General features: G+C 41.5%; 1 protein-coding gene across 4 annotated transcripts; it reads right to left on the reverse strand.

Annotated features, from left to right (window-relative positions):
- Positions 1–315: 315 nt before the first annotated feature.
- LOC112894676 (chromatin modification-related protein EAF1 B-like) lies at positions 316–15,014 on the reverse strand. Of its 4 annotated transcripts, none has more exons than XM_025962453.1 (23): positions 14,753–15,014; positions 13,740–13,968; positions 13,606–13,660; positions 13,439–13,536; positions 11,925–13,362; positions 11,731–11,850; positions 11,360–11,617; positions 10,983–11,156; positions 10,585–10,665; positions 9,926–9,986; positions 9,235–9,812; positions 9,107–9,157; positions 8,740–8,797; positions 8,423–8,604; positions 7,643–7,696; positions 7,489–7,569; positions 7,045–7,182; positions 6,713–6,829; positions 5,435–5,535; positions 5,126–5,332; positions 4,650–5,043; positions 1,164–2,629; positions 316–642 (listed from the first exon to the last, which is right to left on the reverse strand). In XM_025962453.1, the coding sequence occupies exons 2-22, from the start codon at positions 13,874–13,876 to the stop codon at positions 1,232–1,234; spliced, it is 5,781 nt and encodes a 1,926-aa protein (XP_025818238.1). In that variant the 5' UTR covers positions 13,877–13,968; positions 14,753–15,014; the 3' UTR covers positions 316–642; positions 1,164–1,231. The 4 variants fall into 4 exon arrangements, with proteins under 4 accessions (XP_025818238.1, XP_025818240.1, XP_025818239.1 ...); XM_025962455.1 differs by having other exon boundaries at positions 14,678–15,014; XM_025962454.1 differs by having other exon boundaries at positions 14,565–15,014.
- Between the last annotated feature and the right edge of the window lie 2,878 nt (positions 15,015–17,892).

Genomic DNA, 17,892 nt, shown 5'->3' on the forward strand with positions numbered 1-17,892 from the left:
TTATTAAGTGCATAAATTTCACAATCATATTCAGATAAATAACCTGTCCGTATAGGATCAAGCGTCAGTGCAACATAATGGGAAGAGCTAAGCACAGTCCGTGTCTTTGTGAACACAAAAGAAACCCGATGTGCCACACCATCTGTTTACCACCAAGAGCAGCGGCGAAGTCCAACATAGAGCATAGCAGTAAGAGCAAAGAATATAGCATACACCGACTCAAGGATTATCCTGAATAAAAAAACACCAGCCTGGTTTCAGTTCCTCTTGTCGGCCCAAAGCAGGACTCCAGAAACTGCTAACGAGATGATCTGGTTTGACGCAAAGAAAGGCTTTTGCATTCATTGACTTGTGAGCTGAATATACAGGCTTATACAAAAGAGAATGTCTCTAACAACATGGACCTCAAAGGCAAAAATATACAACTGGGCCCAGTGTCGGGTTACAATTCGACAACAAAAGGAATTTGCCCTCACAAGAACCACCTCCAGCAATCTAGGGTCAAACTACTTGGAAGGTAGCAGTGTGGCACCAAAATGGTACGGAAAATAATTATCTACCTGACACTGAGGTGGCTACAATTAGCTCAAAGTCGGGGAATAAAGAGCCCTATCATCCGCACATCTTCCACAGCACGGACGCCTAGAAAAAGATAGGAAGACGTATCAGAAAACGGAAAACCAAGGTCACATAAGGCGACAAAAAAATAGAAAGAAAATATAGTCATTTGGTGCCATGACAAATGATAATAAAAACATGCAAAAAAAAGTAAGCATTTCTAGCATCCAAAATTTGTCCATAAGTGTTAGCATTTATGGCATAATCAACCCCACCCATTCCCCCATCATTAACAATTAGTTTCCTTATTTGCTGAAAAAGCATCTTGGTGATTAGCGGCGACTATTCATGGCATCAGTTAGCTGAAAAGGCAGCATTAATTATAGCATTGGTGATTGAATGAGGGGCACCACAGTCATTCCTCTTCCCCTTTAATCTGTTCTAAAATTCCTAAAAATGCTTACATTTGTGGATGGAGTATTCTGAATTAGAACTGAAGGAATAAACAATTGAAGTTTCATCAGGTTAACTCAAAATTGTTGAGTCCCATCCATGCACACAAAAATTGTAACCAACATCACGGAGCAAGTCCAGAGAGTAGATACCTGTACAGTAACTTTACAAAGGGAAGGGATGCTCTGCAGAAATATCAGCCCAGCATAGCTCATCATCATCATCCTGGCCCGGAATTCGAAGGATGAGCATATATGCTGCCTTGAACAACAGGCCGCTGCTGCTGCTGCTGCTGCTGCTGCTGAGACTGCAGGTGCTGCCGAGACTGTTGTTGCTGCAGCTGGCCACCAATGTCATGCCCATGAATAGGCATACCACCGGACATTTGCCTTTGCAGCATGCTTTGGCTAGATGATGGCAACAGCTTATCACTTCCAACAAAGGTGTCTTGAGGTGAGCTAGCTAGGTGTGGGGTTGAGGTAACTGCACTTGGATCGAGGGATGACTCTTGTTTCCGCTGGCTCATTGATGAGATGCCTGGGCTGCCTGAATCCGTACTTCTTGCAAGTGATGCAGATGACATGACCTGGTTGTGTTGTACTTGGTCAACAGGTAATTCAGTCCTGCCATCTGTATTCATATGGCGATTTTGCTGCATCATTAATCTTTGAATATTATTCTGTGACGGATTCATGTACCGTAGCTGCTGCTGCTGTGTAGCCAGCTGTGATGGTGAATGAAGTTGACCTTGTTGGGAAGTTAGCAAGGCATGGTTGGAAGAACCCTTAACTGCACCCTGATTACTAACATCTGGAGTCTGCATCGGTGACAGAGGCATCTGAGTAGTGTATACCTTTGGTTGACTCCCAGGTTGAGGTATTGATGGAATTGATCCTTTACTACCAACAAGATGCCCTGGACCTTGTTGCATCACATTCTTATCAGGAACTTGGTTTTTACAGTTTGCAGAAATGCCACTGGCTTGACTAGCATCCACAGGAGGCTGGTGCATCATGTTCCCTCGGCCTAAGCTCTTCATAAGCTTAGCTTGCTGACTACCTTGATTTCGTTGCTGTTGATTTTGTCTAGGCTGCTGCTGGCCCTGTTGTTTCTTCTGTTTATGTGATGTATTGGCAGAAGGCTGATGGGGAAGCATTGGGTTAGCCAATGGATTTTGTGCAGGATGTTGCTGCTTACGCTGTGGCTGTGAAGCTGGGATTACACCAGCCGCAGATCCTTGGCTCTGCTGCTGCATTTGTGCACCATTCTGCACAGTTGGAACTGCATTGCTTCCAGGCAGTGGGCGCTGTTGCTGGGGCACCATTTGCTGAATATGTCTCTCCTTAGCCAAGCGCATAGCATAAGCCTGCTGCTGCTGTGGGTTCGACTGGTTTGTTCCTTGGGTATGAGCAAGGTGTGTGTTTCCATACATGTGCGGCTGTTGCGGCAACTGATGTGGTTGGGATTGCTGGACAGGGAAAGATTGAACTGGTGAAGATCCTCCAGCATTGGAAAATGGTGGGCCGCTGAAATGGACAACCTGGTTATTTCCCTGTGAGACTTGTATCTGAAACTCCGGCAACATCATCTGTCTATGCTCTTCCGAATTCTGGACAGCCTACAAGAAACAAACCATAGCATTAGTAATTGTAAAAAAAACAAATAAAAACCTTTCATTTAACCATCACTTTCCTTAATCAAGCAAACTTAATACTCCCTCTGTTCCAAATTATAGGTCGTTTTGGCTTTTCTAGACAGTAGACACATGGCATTTGCTATACATCTAGATATACATTATGTCTAGATATATAGGAAATACTATGTATCTAGAAAAGCAAAAACGACCTATTATTTGGAACGGAGGGAGTATGTCACAACAACAACTAAGCCTTTTGTTTGAACACAACAATAAGAACTAAGCCTTTTGTCTGAAGCAAGTTAGCAATGGCAAGAGAAATTGATGTCCAAGATCATGGTTCTAGCATGGGAATTGGTAATTTCCTCACACTCCTATCCAAAGAAAACGCTTGGATATATTCCATCTCTCAGGTTCAGCTGACCAGCTTCTCGTACTATCAGCATGAATGAGAATTCTGCTGTAAATTGGTGCCTCTTGAGGCTTTATCAGATATGTCCAATCTCAAACAATCAATCCGCTAACAACACCCCCCCCCCACCACCACCACCACCACACACACGCGCGAACACACACAATTCCGGGGGTGTCTATTCCTCACGCGCACGAGTGCGAGCTGAGCCGTCGCTGAAGGCTCACGCCGCTCGCCCACGCCGCCGGTCATCTTCCCCGTCTCCGGCGGCTCCCACCGCCCGGTGCTGCCCCCACCCGAGTGAACGCCGCGCCCCCGCCCGGTCCCTGGCCCACCGGTTGTCAAGCCGCCGCCCCCAGCCGGCGGCGTCCCCGCTGCCACCCACCGCCGCCCTGCAACCCGCAACCACCGCCGGTCTTCCCTACCACCCCCTCCCCCCTCTTCTAAGACCGCCAGTGACCACCGGCGCCCCGGCAACCCCTCCTTCCCGAATTCCGGGCGCCGCGGCTCCGCGAGGAAGATGAAGAGCGTCGTCTGTGACGTCGCGAGTTCCACTCGAGCATGCGATGAATAGGCGCAGCGCACAATTCCCCCACACCCACCTACCACATACATCATCTCAGATTTGGTCCTTTCTTATATGACCACAGCTCCAGTGTTGGATAAGCTTTTCTTCATTGGTGCCAAACCCAACCCTCTTCACTACAATATATGCATCTCAGCCAGCTAAACTTAACTATTGAATGTCTTTAATAGGACATTCTGCACCATAAAACACCACAAGCCTGATAATCGTCCTGTAGAACTTTTTAGCTTCTGCAGTATCCAGCTAACATGCTACCTCCTACCAAGCAAAGGCCGTCACCTCTATGACACAATGAGAGTACAGAGGAATATTATATTTTCCAAAGAGATTGTTCGAACCACATGATCGATTGAAGGACTCGCGAAAATTTGCCGCTCTAAATGCTTGTATTTGAAATTTTTCCCTCGACGTTTCACTGACATGTGAAGATATCTCAAGTCCATGAAATGACCACCTCATTCTCATGCAATTCATCACTTTTTTAAAGGTTGCCCCTTATTAGTTTGTTCTCCGGTTGCACAACTGCAAATGCTTCTTGTGTTTTCTGATAGACTTCAATATTGGTACTTTAAATCTTTTTTTATGAAGCCATGGCATGAAGTTGGTTATAATATTCAAAACGGACAAAGAGAGCTAATTTCTCCTTTAAAAAAATATATTCAATATATCTGGGGCTAATTAGACGATTCATCCCCCTTGCTCCCATTGTTCATGCTTTTGGACCTATCATTGTTACATTTTCCCAACAGTATCAGTCATCTAGAATTACTCAGAGTACAGGTAAGCCATCTGAACCAGCAAAAACCAGCAAATTTTGAACCAGCTCCATGCCATAGCTATGTAAACATCTGCTTTTGTACTAGTTGAAGTTTGAAATCATGTTGTTTTCGTATGATAAAACAATAGGTGGATCCACAATATTATGTGCTGCTACCACAATAATCAACACAGTGAGGATATCCTGAAATTGAAAAATCTTACTGCATATGAAATTGAATGCTTACCCGAAGCATCTGCATTGGGTCACGAGGCCTCAACATCGTATTTCCAGGACCAGGTATGGCACCAGGATGAACATTTACTGTATTTTGTAAGCCTTGCCCATTGTTGGGTGACATGTTTCCATGTGGAAGTACATTTGCCATGCCAGGGGAACCAACCCTTGGAAAACCCGGCCTAGTAACAGGTGAACCTCGATTTAGTCCGGTCATAATTCCAACACCATGAGCTGGTGGCATCATTCGGACACCACGATCAACTCCAGATGGCAACACACCAGGAACAGGAACTCCAGGTTGCTGAAGGCTTCTGCCATTAACCATCTGGCTATAGTGAATTCTTGATTGCTCATCACCCTGTAACGAGGTAGGTCTAGGCACACCATACCTCGGAGCATCCCTGCAATACAAATTTTGCAGAAACAAATATGAACATCGAATGTGTTATATATCAGCTATAGAAGATAATCACATCACATTACCTGGAGGGAGCATTCATAGGCAATGACGAATTGCTTCCTAGAACCATACCAGGAGAACCTGGTAATCTGGAATTCACATTTGAAGTAGGAAGAGTAGGACCAATAGAACCATGATTGTTTGGAAGAGCTAAACCACTTGTGTGAGATCCTTGGTAACCAATAGAAAGTGTATCCGAGTTCGAAGGTCCATCACAAAGATCAAGTGGCCTAAAAAAAGTTCAAAATTAGAAAGAACATGGTGGTTTGATGCGGCCAATATAGCAAGTTATAAGATCATATAGCAGAATTAGATAAGTGTATAGTTCATACGTTAAAAGTACACCAGATAAGTTCCCTGGGCATGCTTGAGAAAGTGCAAAAACATGAGACGTATGAAGTGGATTTATCTGCCTCAGCTCCTGGATCTCACCCTAATAAGAAAAAAAAACAGACACAAGAAAATCAGTGTGAGCATATTTTAATAACACAAAAAAGAGCTCCAAACTGTAAGAAACATTAGAGATAAATTTTCAAATTAACTTAAATAAATGTGAATATTCAGAAAAAGAAACATGGTTTCACCATACATCAGATGACGGGTTGTAATCTGACTTTGATTGCAAACCAAATGATCCGTAACTTTCAAATTAACCAAAAATAAACATGGTTAGATCATATATCACATGGTTTATTGTTATTTGAATTGGACTGGAAGTTCAATTTTCATTCAAACAAAACTTGAATCAGCACATCTCAACAAAACTAAAATCACCACAAGAAACTGTCAAGAATGTAAGAGTTTATATTCATACTGATATTCTTGTTGAAGAAACAAGGGGGTAATATTTTTGGTCAATATGCACTCCCTCATCCATCCCAAAAAAAAAAGTAAAACAATAGAAAAGCATTCAATCAAATTGTATTAATTTTGGCCACAAATACCATCTACAATATATAACTTAGATATATAACAGCATGAGTAAAAAAATTCGTAAGAACACTACTGTAATATTATAACGTTACAGGAGTAGTTTAAATATCAGAATCAACAAAAATTTTGTTTCCGATGTAAGTAGAGATAATTTTATAATAGCTCTAAAGACCAATAAAGACACATAAGGTACAGAGGAAAGGATAAAGGACTAATTTCATTGCACAATAACATGCAGATAGCACCTCTGTTACTTTCCTTGTACATACCTAAAACTAGCTGAGTTGTCCTAGCTTACAGTAAGGAAATAGTTCAACAAGAAATCAAGGAAGAGCAAAAAAGCACAAAAGAATTAGCAAATAGTAGATGAACTATTACGCCCTCTGATCAAAAGCGCAACTCGTTAGGACATATCATTCTACAAGATGGCACTTGCACTAACAATTTCTATTAAAATATGTAAAAGAGACGTATTATTTTATGAAAGTATGCTTAATGATTATTCTTGGAATATTAATTTTATATTAATACATGAGATAAGTCAGCTCAAAAGGTGACTGACAAAAACCACGATAAATATTTTCGATGGGATGAGTAATGTAAGCAAAAGATTACAAACATATTATGTCCCAACTAAGAATTAAGTAAACATGATGTTATCAAACCATAGTACTAACCTTTCTACGAATTTGATGCAACTTTTGTCCAAGGAATATTATTTTCTCAAAGTGTGTCTTGAGAGTCTCTTCCTCAAACGGTCCTTGAAGGCGCTGAAACAGCTGCCTGGCGCTACCCTGATATGCACATGAGGGTCATATTGTTAAGAATAAAGATTGCGTATCTTTGGTTTATCCATGTTGCACACTGCTTAATAGAATAATAGGTCACTTTAGTTGCAAAAGATTAGAAGAGATTATATCCACATGACCAAAAATCTAGAACCAAAATCTTCAATATTATTTCTATTTACATGCTGCGAGGTAAAATAGAAGAATAAATGGGAAATAACCTTTGGAATGCCAGGCAATGCAGATGGGTAGTGTTGAGATGAGCCTGAGTCATCAGCACTGTCGGCTCCATCACCGGAACTTTTATCCGTCAGAAGTTTATGGCGTTCCTTACACTCTTTAGGCCTTCTATATATACACTGCGCATGAGATGCTAGAATTTCAATTAAATGATAAAATGGAACAAATTTTTTTAATTAGCACCAGATTATTGCAACAAATAAAATCCAGAGCCATGAAATGTCTATATAGATCATAGATCAATTACAAAAATGAACAGAAAAGGTTGAACTTACTTCGTTAATCCTAAGAAGTACAAGGTGCTAAATGAAAAACACAAACATAAAGGTTGCAACAAAACAGTTTGCATGGCACATTCTCATGATTTGGGAGAAAAATAAATGACTGATAGCAAACATAACCGGTTATCCTGAATAGAATATTACCTTCAATTGGATGATGCTATTAAGGGCATCGCTCACCAATTCCCAGTTTTCACCCATATCATGGACAAGGACAACAAGAGCCTGATACAATAGGACATTAGAGTAATGCCAACCAAAGAAAAATAAGAGATACAACCATTTCAAAGACAATAACCTGGTCCTCAAAACTTGACCATGGACTTCCAGGACCAGAATGACCAGCTGCCATCTAACAAAAAGATCAGAATTTTAGAAAGCTGTTTTCTGTTGTTCAGTAAGAAGCATAATTTACAAGCAGCAGCATAGAACGCTAAATATCTTAACACAAATCAGAAAATGTTGGACTATTCAAAAGAATTTGAGATTTAAAAAGTTGCATTTGGCTCAGATTTTGGCTTAACTCAAATTATCAAGACTGGAACAAACATCTCTAGCACACCATGAGCTGGATTCATGAGGCATTATGTTCAGATTTTCAAAAAAGAGGTGCTACACAAGTTCTTGAGCCAATTTAACCAGTGTACAAACTTGATCAAGCCTCCCTCTAGCCATGCTCGACAGCTCAAACGCTTCAATTAAGCAAGAATGTGAAATGCTAAGCATGACTGTATGTTATTGAATCAGCTCATTCCTAGAATTACCAGTAAAGGAGACACACACTATGTTTAAGTGGCCAAAAACAAGGTATGAGCTTTAATCAGCAGTACATTCAGTTGTTGTAAACAGAGGGCCAAGCAGAAATAGCATAAAATGATTTCTTTTTTTAGTATTCATCTGTAGTGCTTCTCACAGTGACTACACTATAATCTGACCTACATGAATGTGCACGCCATCCATTTTATATTACCAAAACATGGTTCCACAATTAATGATAAATTTTAGTAAGCCAAAGTAATGCATATGTTCAAGGAAAAGTTGTATGACCAGAATGATAATTACCAAAAGATATGAATACCTTGAGTCCTTTACTTTTTCTTCCACGAGTGCTGATCTTTATGACCTTAGGGTTTGCCATGTTGCTCATTTGTGACGCAGCAGGAGAAGCTATTGGACCAACTGGTGTAAGAGCTTCCAGTGCAATATCTGGTGCTTGATTTGTCAGTTTAGGCTTCTTAGCAGCATGTTGACCATTAACCACTGTTGATAAATCAATAACACCTAAGATGTAAGGAGCTATTTCGCGTTCCAACAATAGGAACAATTTGTCTCATGTGGCATTGGTGACAATATGATCACAAAATATGCAAACTGAAGAATAGATAAAGGGAGTACCAAAATTCCCATTTGAATCGAATTGATGAGTCTCCAGTCTCTTTTTCATATAATCCTTCTGGTATGGAAAGGAGAAAACATGTATCAGATACTGAATATGGGTTGGGGTTGGGATTGGGGTTGGGGTATCTTGTGGCATTTCCTGATCCCAGCACTAGAACACACAAAAGAGCGCCATACTACATGATGGATGACTGATTCATTTAGAGCATTATTTGTTTGCAGACCACTAAATCATTTCAGACCATTATTCAGCAATTTGTAAGGATAGCCACTTCAAAACTAAGATCTTGACATAAAATTTAGTTGCAAAGGTCATCTCAGATGATATAATTAAATATAGCAGAAAAATATCAAAATAAAATACCTGCTCATATTGAGCAACCAAATCGACCTGAGGTCTAGGATCATATGTGCCCTGAAAAATCACCAGAAACTTACTCTATCAAACAAAGACAACAAGAAAAAGATGAGAATTATGCACAAAGAATTAACCTTTCCAGGTGCCATCAAGGAACACGACTCAGCCACACTTTGTGGAGTCTTGTATCCTGGGTGTTTAGGCTTTTTCTTCTTTTTAGACTTTGTAGACACCTCGGTACCATCATACACCAATTGTCTGTCAAAATCAACTGTGGACTCTATATCTGCATTCTTCCTGGAATAAGATCCTCCGTGTAATGTACTTTGATCATCTTGACAGGAGTTTGTGTCTCCACTAGAAGCATCTGTTTTACTTGTGAATTGAGGGGTCCCAGAAACACCAGCAGGAAATGGACTCACAACCCGCTGTCTAGCTGCTGTGCGGATGCGTTTTATAGGAATAGAAAGGAAGTCTGTTGTTCGTTTGCCATTTGGTACAAATTGCTGGTTTCCTGGTTTGCTTTCCATGAATGGTTCATAAGGCATGTCAGAACCAATTTCATATGGCCTTGCACCATTCATCCTCTGCGGCACAGGGTGTTTCTTTTTGTAGCTTAATTTTGATGCCAAACCACCATCATAAGCTCCAGGCAGTAAATAGGTACGTCCCTCAGCTTCATCTTCTCCGTATACATTTTCCATAGGCACATCTACACAAAAATGAAGTGTTGCTAAGAACACAAAACACATAATAATACAGGTAGTTTGAGAATAATAGCATGCAGTATATGTTGATAAGAACATGAAACACATAAAAATTTACCTGAAACAGAAGCATATGTTGATGGCTCATAATCATCCTTGAGTACAGTGTTACCAATTTTCTGGAACAGAAAGATATTATAGTTCATTAAGTCCACTTTTACCACCCAGAAAAGGACAGAAATGCCAATGAACACAACAGTATTGTGTCAACGTGTATCATATACTCTGGTACTACATATGTTTCTTGAGAGCAATTTAGAGTTGACAAGGTAGCTGTTAACATCCGAGATTCTCTGGCCCATAATGCCCTAACAAATATACAAAGCAGATATTTGGGAAGAGACTAGTCCATTGTTGTAACCCCACTGCTTAACACCTAAAGCTTTCCTACAAATTGGCAATTGAAGAGCAATAACAAGTGAAACGACAACAGCAACAAAGCCTTCAGTCCCAAGCAAGTTGAGGTTTGCATGAGAATCAAACCCATCAAGAGCCATACAAACCAAAGATAGAGAAACAAAACGAAAAAAGACATAAAATAATATAGTAGCATAGTATTACTAATTATACACAGATGCACAAGTGAAACACTCTACTGAACAGACACATGTCTAAGTGGGTACTCAAGATTTCAACATTTAACAAAACAACCCGATGGTCAAAAAAGGATAAGAGCAGAGCATAGTAGCCCTCAGAGCACCAGGGGAATCTCTTTACCTTGTTATAAACAAAGAGACGCTCCATAGACTCCCTGTACGCCTGCATTGCACCAGGTGCTACACCGTAAAAGAGATTTGCCTGAGATTAGAGGGGGAAATCATTAGCAGATTTTTTGCAGTTTCTGCTGACTGAAAGGAAAGTTACTGCTACGTGGAGTATTGCTGGGGGATGGCATTAGGTTTTACTATTTAACATAAATAAATAAGAACTCGATCAACCTAGGACGAACTAGATGGGTACATGAGAAGACATAGGCACCCAAATTCAAGTCGAAGAGGACTTGAATTTGGGAGGTGTTAACCCACACCTCTTATCACTTGGAATAAAAGAAATAATAAGCAAAATAGTGTAAACAAATAAGGATTATCAAAACAAACAGTGTTCAGATAGATTACTTCTGAAAGTTGATCTGGTACTTTCAGAATGCCAAAATCATTTAGCCTGTCAGGAGTTGGTGGTGCCTCAGCTAATGGCAGACATTCGGATGCATTCCTGTTGTACTCAAGAACTCGAAGTGCATAGCTAATGACAGACTTCCTAGACTTATCTTGCTCCAAATTTTCTTCATCCTGTAAAAGTTCACATATCACCACAATATCAAATGGCAAATACATAAGCTACGTAGTATATAAACATGAGTTCCAACATAAGAGAGCTGTTCTCAGCTATTGCACTCAACTAGGAGGCTTCTAAATATAAACATGATTACATGAAGCCCTAAAGCATTATGGCACGCTATGAAAGAATTAATTGGCATATTCATTTTGCTGACCTCTTGTTTTCCTGCTTTGACGTCACCCAGCTTCTTTTCTTCTAGATCGTTTGATTGCTCTATTTGCATTGGTTTAGACATACCACCACTTCCTCGTGAGGTATCGATTGAACGCCAAAAGTGCATAACACCATTGGCCAGAATTCTGGCAACAGATTTCTGCTTTCTCTGAGTGCTTGCTTCTTCAAATAACACTCGACCACTAGAAGAAATCCAGTGCGACATCTGTGCTGCGGCTGCACTTTTCCACAAGCGCTCCTATTATGGAAATAGTCAATTTACAAGATATTCCAATAACTTGCCAACAATGGGGAGCAGCACAGCAAAAAACTTCAGTTTGTGAAAACAAGAAAGAAAATTTGAGAAAGTACCTGCATGAAGTCATTTGCCATCCAGGCCATCTCCTCCAGAACAAAATCCCAGTGACTCTTTCGCTTCTTCTCCAAAGAAACATTGCAGAGAGACCGCTCACCAGCCCTCTTAATGTTTGCCTGCCAAGTAATGAGTTTCCTTTTTTAGAAGCAAGAGCACTATCAGAAAGGAGAGCATTATATACTAGGTATACCTCTATATACCGCGCCCTTCTGAGGATAGCATCTTCGTGATCCTTCTTTGCAACAATAGAATCTTCGCATTCCTTCTTTGCTATCTTCTCCTGATCTAAGGTAGATTTCTCAACATCATTTTCTACAGGGTTAATCGCATCGCCTGTGATTGAGGCAGGGGGCACAGTAACACAAGCCAGCTTTTGAGCACCACTTGATTCACTGGTGTTGTTTCTATGGGAATCTGAACATTCCTCCTTGTTCCCTTTATCCTCATTAGAAGTAGCAAGCTGTTTTGTATCCTTTTGTGCATCTACTGCATTGTTACAAAGTTCTCTCTCATCTTTCACACCAACGGAGCAACTAAGTTCTGGTTGTCTAGAACTGTCATCCAAAGCGACAGGCTGGCTACTAACTTCCAGTTGACTATCTTTCTTGTCATCCTTGTCCTCAGGTAGAATTTTATTCAAGCCTTCATCAACCATTTCACCAGCCTTAACTGGTGCAAGATCCTCATTTTGGCCTGGATGTTCATTAGCAGCGTTGGTGGCATATGCATGCGTTGGATCCACTTCATTTTCATTTAAACAAGCACTTTTGACAGCAGAATCAGTAGTAGGACCCTTGTTATCCATACTATCTGCATGAATGTCAACCGCACTTACAGTAGATGGGCTATTACCTGCCTTCTCAGGAGTTTGTGCTTCTTTCAAGATTTCATTGGATATAGATGGGAGAGAAGAAACTATATTTGAAGCAGCTTCTTTTGAAATAGCATCAGGGGATACTGCAGAAGCAGTTGCAGTAGCCATCTGATCACCTACAGTAAGATGTGAATTATCAGTCACACTGTTTGGTGAAATTTCCATAGCTTGATTGCCATTGTTGCTGTTTGATAACTCATTCTTGGATGTTTGATCGCCTTCATAAATTGCTTGGACACCGCCCGTATCCATTTCCACATTATCATTTAATGGTGCATTCTTCAGCATATTTTGACAGTTAGGACTATTTGGCTTCGAATCACCGACGGATGAAACGCCATTATCTTCGGTCTTGGCTTCTGGGATTAACCCTGTGTCATCTTTTTTCTGAGAACTTACTGGAGGAACGGGTGGATGCCTAACAAGTGCACTATTTGAATTGTCTCTGGCTGACTTTGATCTACGTCGAGCGTATGCTTGGCTCTTTGGCCCAAGTCGGAATAAACCGGAATCTTCTTCTTTTGCATTATTCTGACCATCACAGTCCGTGAACTGCTCAGCTTGAGCTGCATTAGCTCTTTTAGTTCCACGTTTTGGAAGTTTCTCCCCACCTATGTTGCTGGTATCTCCATCCAAGAGCATAAGATTATCGGCTGTATTGCCTTCACGGCACAATGAATTTCCTGGCTTGCCACTGCTTTCAACAGAATCCCCATGAGGTGATGCGGCAAATGCAAAACTACCTTTAGCCTCGCTGCAGCATGAGAGATTCAGAAGGCTTAGATGAATAAGCAATGTTTTCAAATGGTAGATCAAGAATTAGTTGTCACCTTATCACATTTTGCTCAGCTATCTGGTCTGTTACAGAAGTGGACTGTACACTGAGTGATGCTACATGGCCGAGTTTGAAATCCAAGGGATTGCCTCCCTGCAACATTAAGTGAATAAACAGGGGAAAAAAGTTGTGCAAAACCAAAAGGATGACAATGCAATGTACCTTCTCCAGAAATTCAAGCTCCCTCCTTCGCTCTTCACGGACATCGTATTCCTGCCTGGAGTTTGCATTGCTGAGCATCAGGTACGCAGAGCAAGCATAAGCAAGTTGGAAGCAAGGTATATCAGTTTATATACCTCAGCTCCTCCTGAGCTTTCTCTATGGCCGCACGACGTGGTGAAGCTTTAGTGTCAACGCTCACACCACATTCAGCAATTCCTCCCATAGAGCACAGCTCAATAGCCACTGGACCACAGAAACAGGCTTTGCCCATGCATCATTGTATGCACATCTACTCAGCAGCGTGTGCCATTAGACCGCACAACCTCTCAAATTCTCAAGTCCAGAAAACAGACACTCTGCTTCCTGCAAGCCAGAAACCAGTCAACATAAGACAACCGACCGATTCTACCAGAAACAACAGACCAACTGATTCTACCAGAAACGACAGAACAACTGATTCTACCAGAAACGACAGAACAACTGAAGTTTCAAACAAGCAATACACTGCACTGCCATAAAAAGCACAAGCAAAAGAAGACCATGAAAAAAGTTAAAAAGAATTCTAACCACAATAACACAATAACAGCCTTTGCGCAACAACACATAAACGCTTGCGATGACATAACAGCCTGTGACGAACAAACAAGAGCACGCGCCGCAAATGACAGGACACCCCTTGCCCAAATTAACAAAGGCATGCAGAGGAATAGCAGCATTTGCCTAATCGAGTAATCAAACAAAACACACATCCTGACAGGCTGCATAAATGATGTCACCAGTTTCCATATTAGAAGAAAGTCCACGACCATCAGAACAGGTACAGGAAAAAAAATCACATTTTTGAGCACGCCCACACCATTTCCCACACTGAAAAGTGACATAACGCACTTTTAGCCCATGCACGTTACCAGTTAACCCTGGCGCAGCGACAGCTGCGTGGAGCGGACCCGCGCACGTACCACCACACGCCCGCCCAGACCAAATGCAGCACAATTCAGCAGCCGCCGGCGCAGTCTCCCCGCAGTGGCCACTCAGACCTCCCACCCACACCACCGCGCGGCACTCTACGTACCTCAATTGCGACCCTAAGGGGCCGTGGGGGGCAGAGGGAGGCCGGACGGAGCGCCCGATGGAGCAGAGGACGCACCTGCACTGCCCCGCGCCGGGAGCTAGGGTTAGGGTTTGGGGCCGGGGAGCCCGGGGGAGCCCACGAGGCGCGGCGCGGCGGCCTGAGGGGCTCCGGGGGAGGCCCCAGGAGCGCGGGAGGGGGGTCGCCGGAGGCGGCGGTGTCGACGCCGGAGATCGGGGCGCGGCGGTGCCGGGTCGCGGGGGCAGGGAGGGGTGGTGCGTCGTACGTATGCAGGCGAGGTGTTTCCCTGGGGAAGAAGGGGAGGGCGGAGGGGAGGGGTGTGCGCGGCGCGAGGCGGGGCCGGCCCGGTCCGGTCGGGTGCGTGCGAACTGGTGCGGTCTGACCCGTTCGGCGTGGGGTTGGGTTCAGGTCGCACGGCGGACGTGCCGACGGGTGGTCTACGTGACAGGGCGTCGGCAGGAGCATGCAGCGGGTGGACCCTCTCCGCCTCTCTTGACGGAAATCGTACGGGGGGCTCTTGAGATTGGCCTTTTTTTTCCTCTCCCTCTTATAGTTATTTTTTCTTTTCGAAACTCCCTCCTTGTAGTGTGTTTTTTTTTGCTCGAAATGGTTTGTGTATACCAGCGTGATGAGAGAAGAGAGATCCTTTTTTGAATCTAAAACGCATTTATCATTGACACATTGATAGTGCAAGACTATTGGCAGAGTTCACTAAAGCGTCATCAGGGATTTTGATCGATGTTGAGATGCTCGTTCTTGCCATTGCATTTATAACTACACAATGATCCTTAAGTTCTATACTGATGTTGTCATTAATTCGTCACCTTGCACAACTTGGTCGTGTGGGAGATTCAATTTCATCATGTCGATTCTGGTTCTAAGGCCTTGATTAAAGGGAATAGTAAGTACTATGCATTAGGACAAGCAAATTAGTTTAAAATTATAGCATTCCTAATAAATAGCATATATTTAAAAAGGAAGGGAGTGTTAGATATCCAAATAATGTATATGTTATATTAGGTCAAAACCTTTAGTTTTTAACTTATAACTCAGCCCAACGCTGATACATAGTCCTACCAACTTTCAGACCAGCCCGCTGGCCACAGCTGATGACCAGGAGGTTGATATCTGTCCCACTCGGCAGCACTCCCACCACTCTCCTAGGCCGGCAACACCTAACGTCATCAGGTGCACATGCTACACTCCTACCAGGAGCATCAGAACGAGGTAGCAGGCCAGTAGCAGGGCCTAGTTGAATCATCACATATTTTCAAAGAAAAGTTGAATCGAGCATCACCCATCTGGCTAGCACTAGCACTAGCACCAATGGTGATGGGACCTCACATCCTAATTTTCAATTTTCTTGCATAATAACTATTAATATTTAGTTTTAAGCTGTGTATGTTCTTTTAACATGGATTTTGGAGCCGTAAAACACGATGGTTTGAAATCTTTGTGGAGCTAGGTGCATTCTATTTAGTTTGCTATTTGTTGAAGCATAAAACTAATTGTTCTGGTGTAAATACTTTTGTCAAAAGGGAATTATATGAACAAATGAGAAATTATAAATAACTGTATTTTTTATTGCCTGGAACATCTTTAATTTGAATGGTTTTGTAGCATCACGAACTCTTAGCATTTTTGTACTGGGAATTTTTCTTTTGATATGGAAATACCCAACTTGTGAATCTTGTCTCCGCCACTGCTAGGACGGGAACATACAGTTACGAAAACCTTGAGTTTGATAACGCCATTGTAATGCCTATCTAAGTTGCAAATGACATTACAGTACTAAAACAGTCGCTAGTGCTATTGGAATGTCAAAAGTACCATAATACGTTGACCTCCTCTCCTGTACGCAAGTGCATTTCCCTATACCGGGGTCAAATTTCTATATGCAAATATAATTCTTCTCGTATCTACATCATGAGACTATTGTTGATATTTGCTAAGATGCTCTCTCTAAAAATAGAAAAACAAAGATATCTCATCCCACTAGCATCAATTTATTTCAGTTTTCATATTTGATGATCATGTAATTAATCCTATTTCAAGCATGCATTAATTTTTGAAACCATGATGAAATGTTTCACAATGGCACATGCTCGGATTTCATTAAGAGCTAATTAAGATAGGCAGTGGAGTTAGAACATAACATATGCTATATTGATATTTCCGGGTTTTTTCTTCTAAAGTGCTCTAGTGGCTATTTTCTATGGGAGAACGATGAAATATAATCTACAATTTAAAGGCATTTTGCTAAGGTATTTTTCAAACACCGAAACCTGCTTCAGGTTGCCTTGATTGATATTGGGCCTGTAGTTATCAATTACCTCGATTTAATGTATGAAATGATATTTTGGTAACTTTTGGCGGAAGTTTAATTGCATTTGAAGCATTCAATTATTCTTTATAGTAGGGACATTTGATAAGGATCCTATATTTTGTTTCTCTTTAAAGAGAAAATAGACAAACCTTTCCAAAATGGATAGCTTGATTTCCTGGGAAAAGCAGAATTGGAGATAATTCTAGGTGATGTCAAATTGGCAATATGATAGCCTTCTAGGTTGATCTTTGGAGTAGTCACGTACCCTCACTGAAACCTTTCAAGCACTTTTCTCAAGTATTACCACTACTGCAAAATTTTTGCAACGACGCCCTATTTTTTTTCTAGAAGCGGCCAGATAACCTGCTCCTACAAATGGAGAGTAACTACAAATGGAGTGGGGTTACTGTAGCAATTCTTCCACCCCTGAAATACATTTTTAGGGGCGGATGATGGCGTCACCCGTCCCTGAAAATGACCACCATTTTTAGAGACAGGTGACGCCATCACCTGCTCCTAGAAATGCATTTTAGGAGTGGGTGAGGCATCACCTGCCCCCTAAAAATGCATTTCCTTGGAGCGAGTGACCCATCCCTACAAATAGTTCTACGCAAAAAAATTCATAAATTTTTCATATGACCTCGGATGAAGTCAAACTTTTTACTAAAATTATAGATTTACGAGACTTATAGTTGATAACCTTTTCATTTAAGATCATTTAATAGTTTAAAAAATTATTATAAGTTGTCTAATAGCTATAACTATAGAGTATCTCATACAACTCAAGTCATAATTTGATATTTCCACAGTCTTAACCTTTATATATACTGAAATATACTTAGCATATTTTTTGTATGTACAGTTCACAATA

This window comes from Panicum hallii, chromosome 5 (genome assembly GCF_002211085.1).
Source record: "Panicum hallii strain FIL2 chromosome 5, PHallii_v3.1, whole genome shotgun sequence".
Taxonomy (NCBI): Eukaryota; Viridiplantae; Streptophyta; class Magnoliopsida; order Poales; family Poaceae; genus Panicum; species Panicum hallii.

Bases quoted from the DNA above. Each gene is read 5' to 3' on its own strand.
- LOC112894676 (XM_025962453.1), bottom strand. From the start codon at position 13,876: ATGGGCAAAGCCTGTTTCTGTGGTCCAGTGGCTATTGAGCTGTGCTCT. The intron at 11,157-11,359 runs GTCAGCAAAATG...GAACTTTTACAG, and splicing joins TCAAAGCAGGAAAACAAGAG to GATGAAGAAAATTTGGAGCA. The intron at 7,183-7,488 runs GTAATATTCTAT...TCTCATGCGCAG, and splicing joins ATAGCATCATCCAATTGAAG to TGTATATATAGAAGGCCTAA.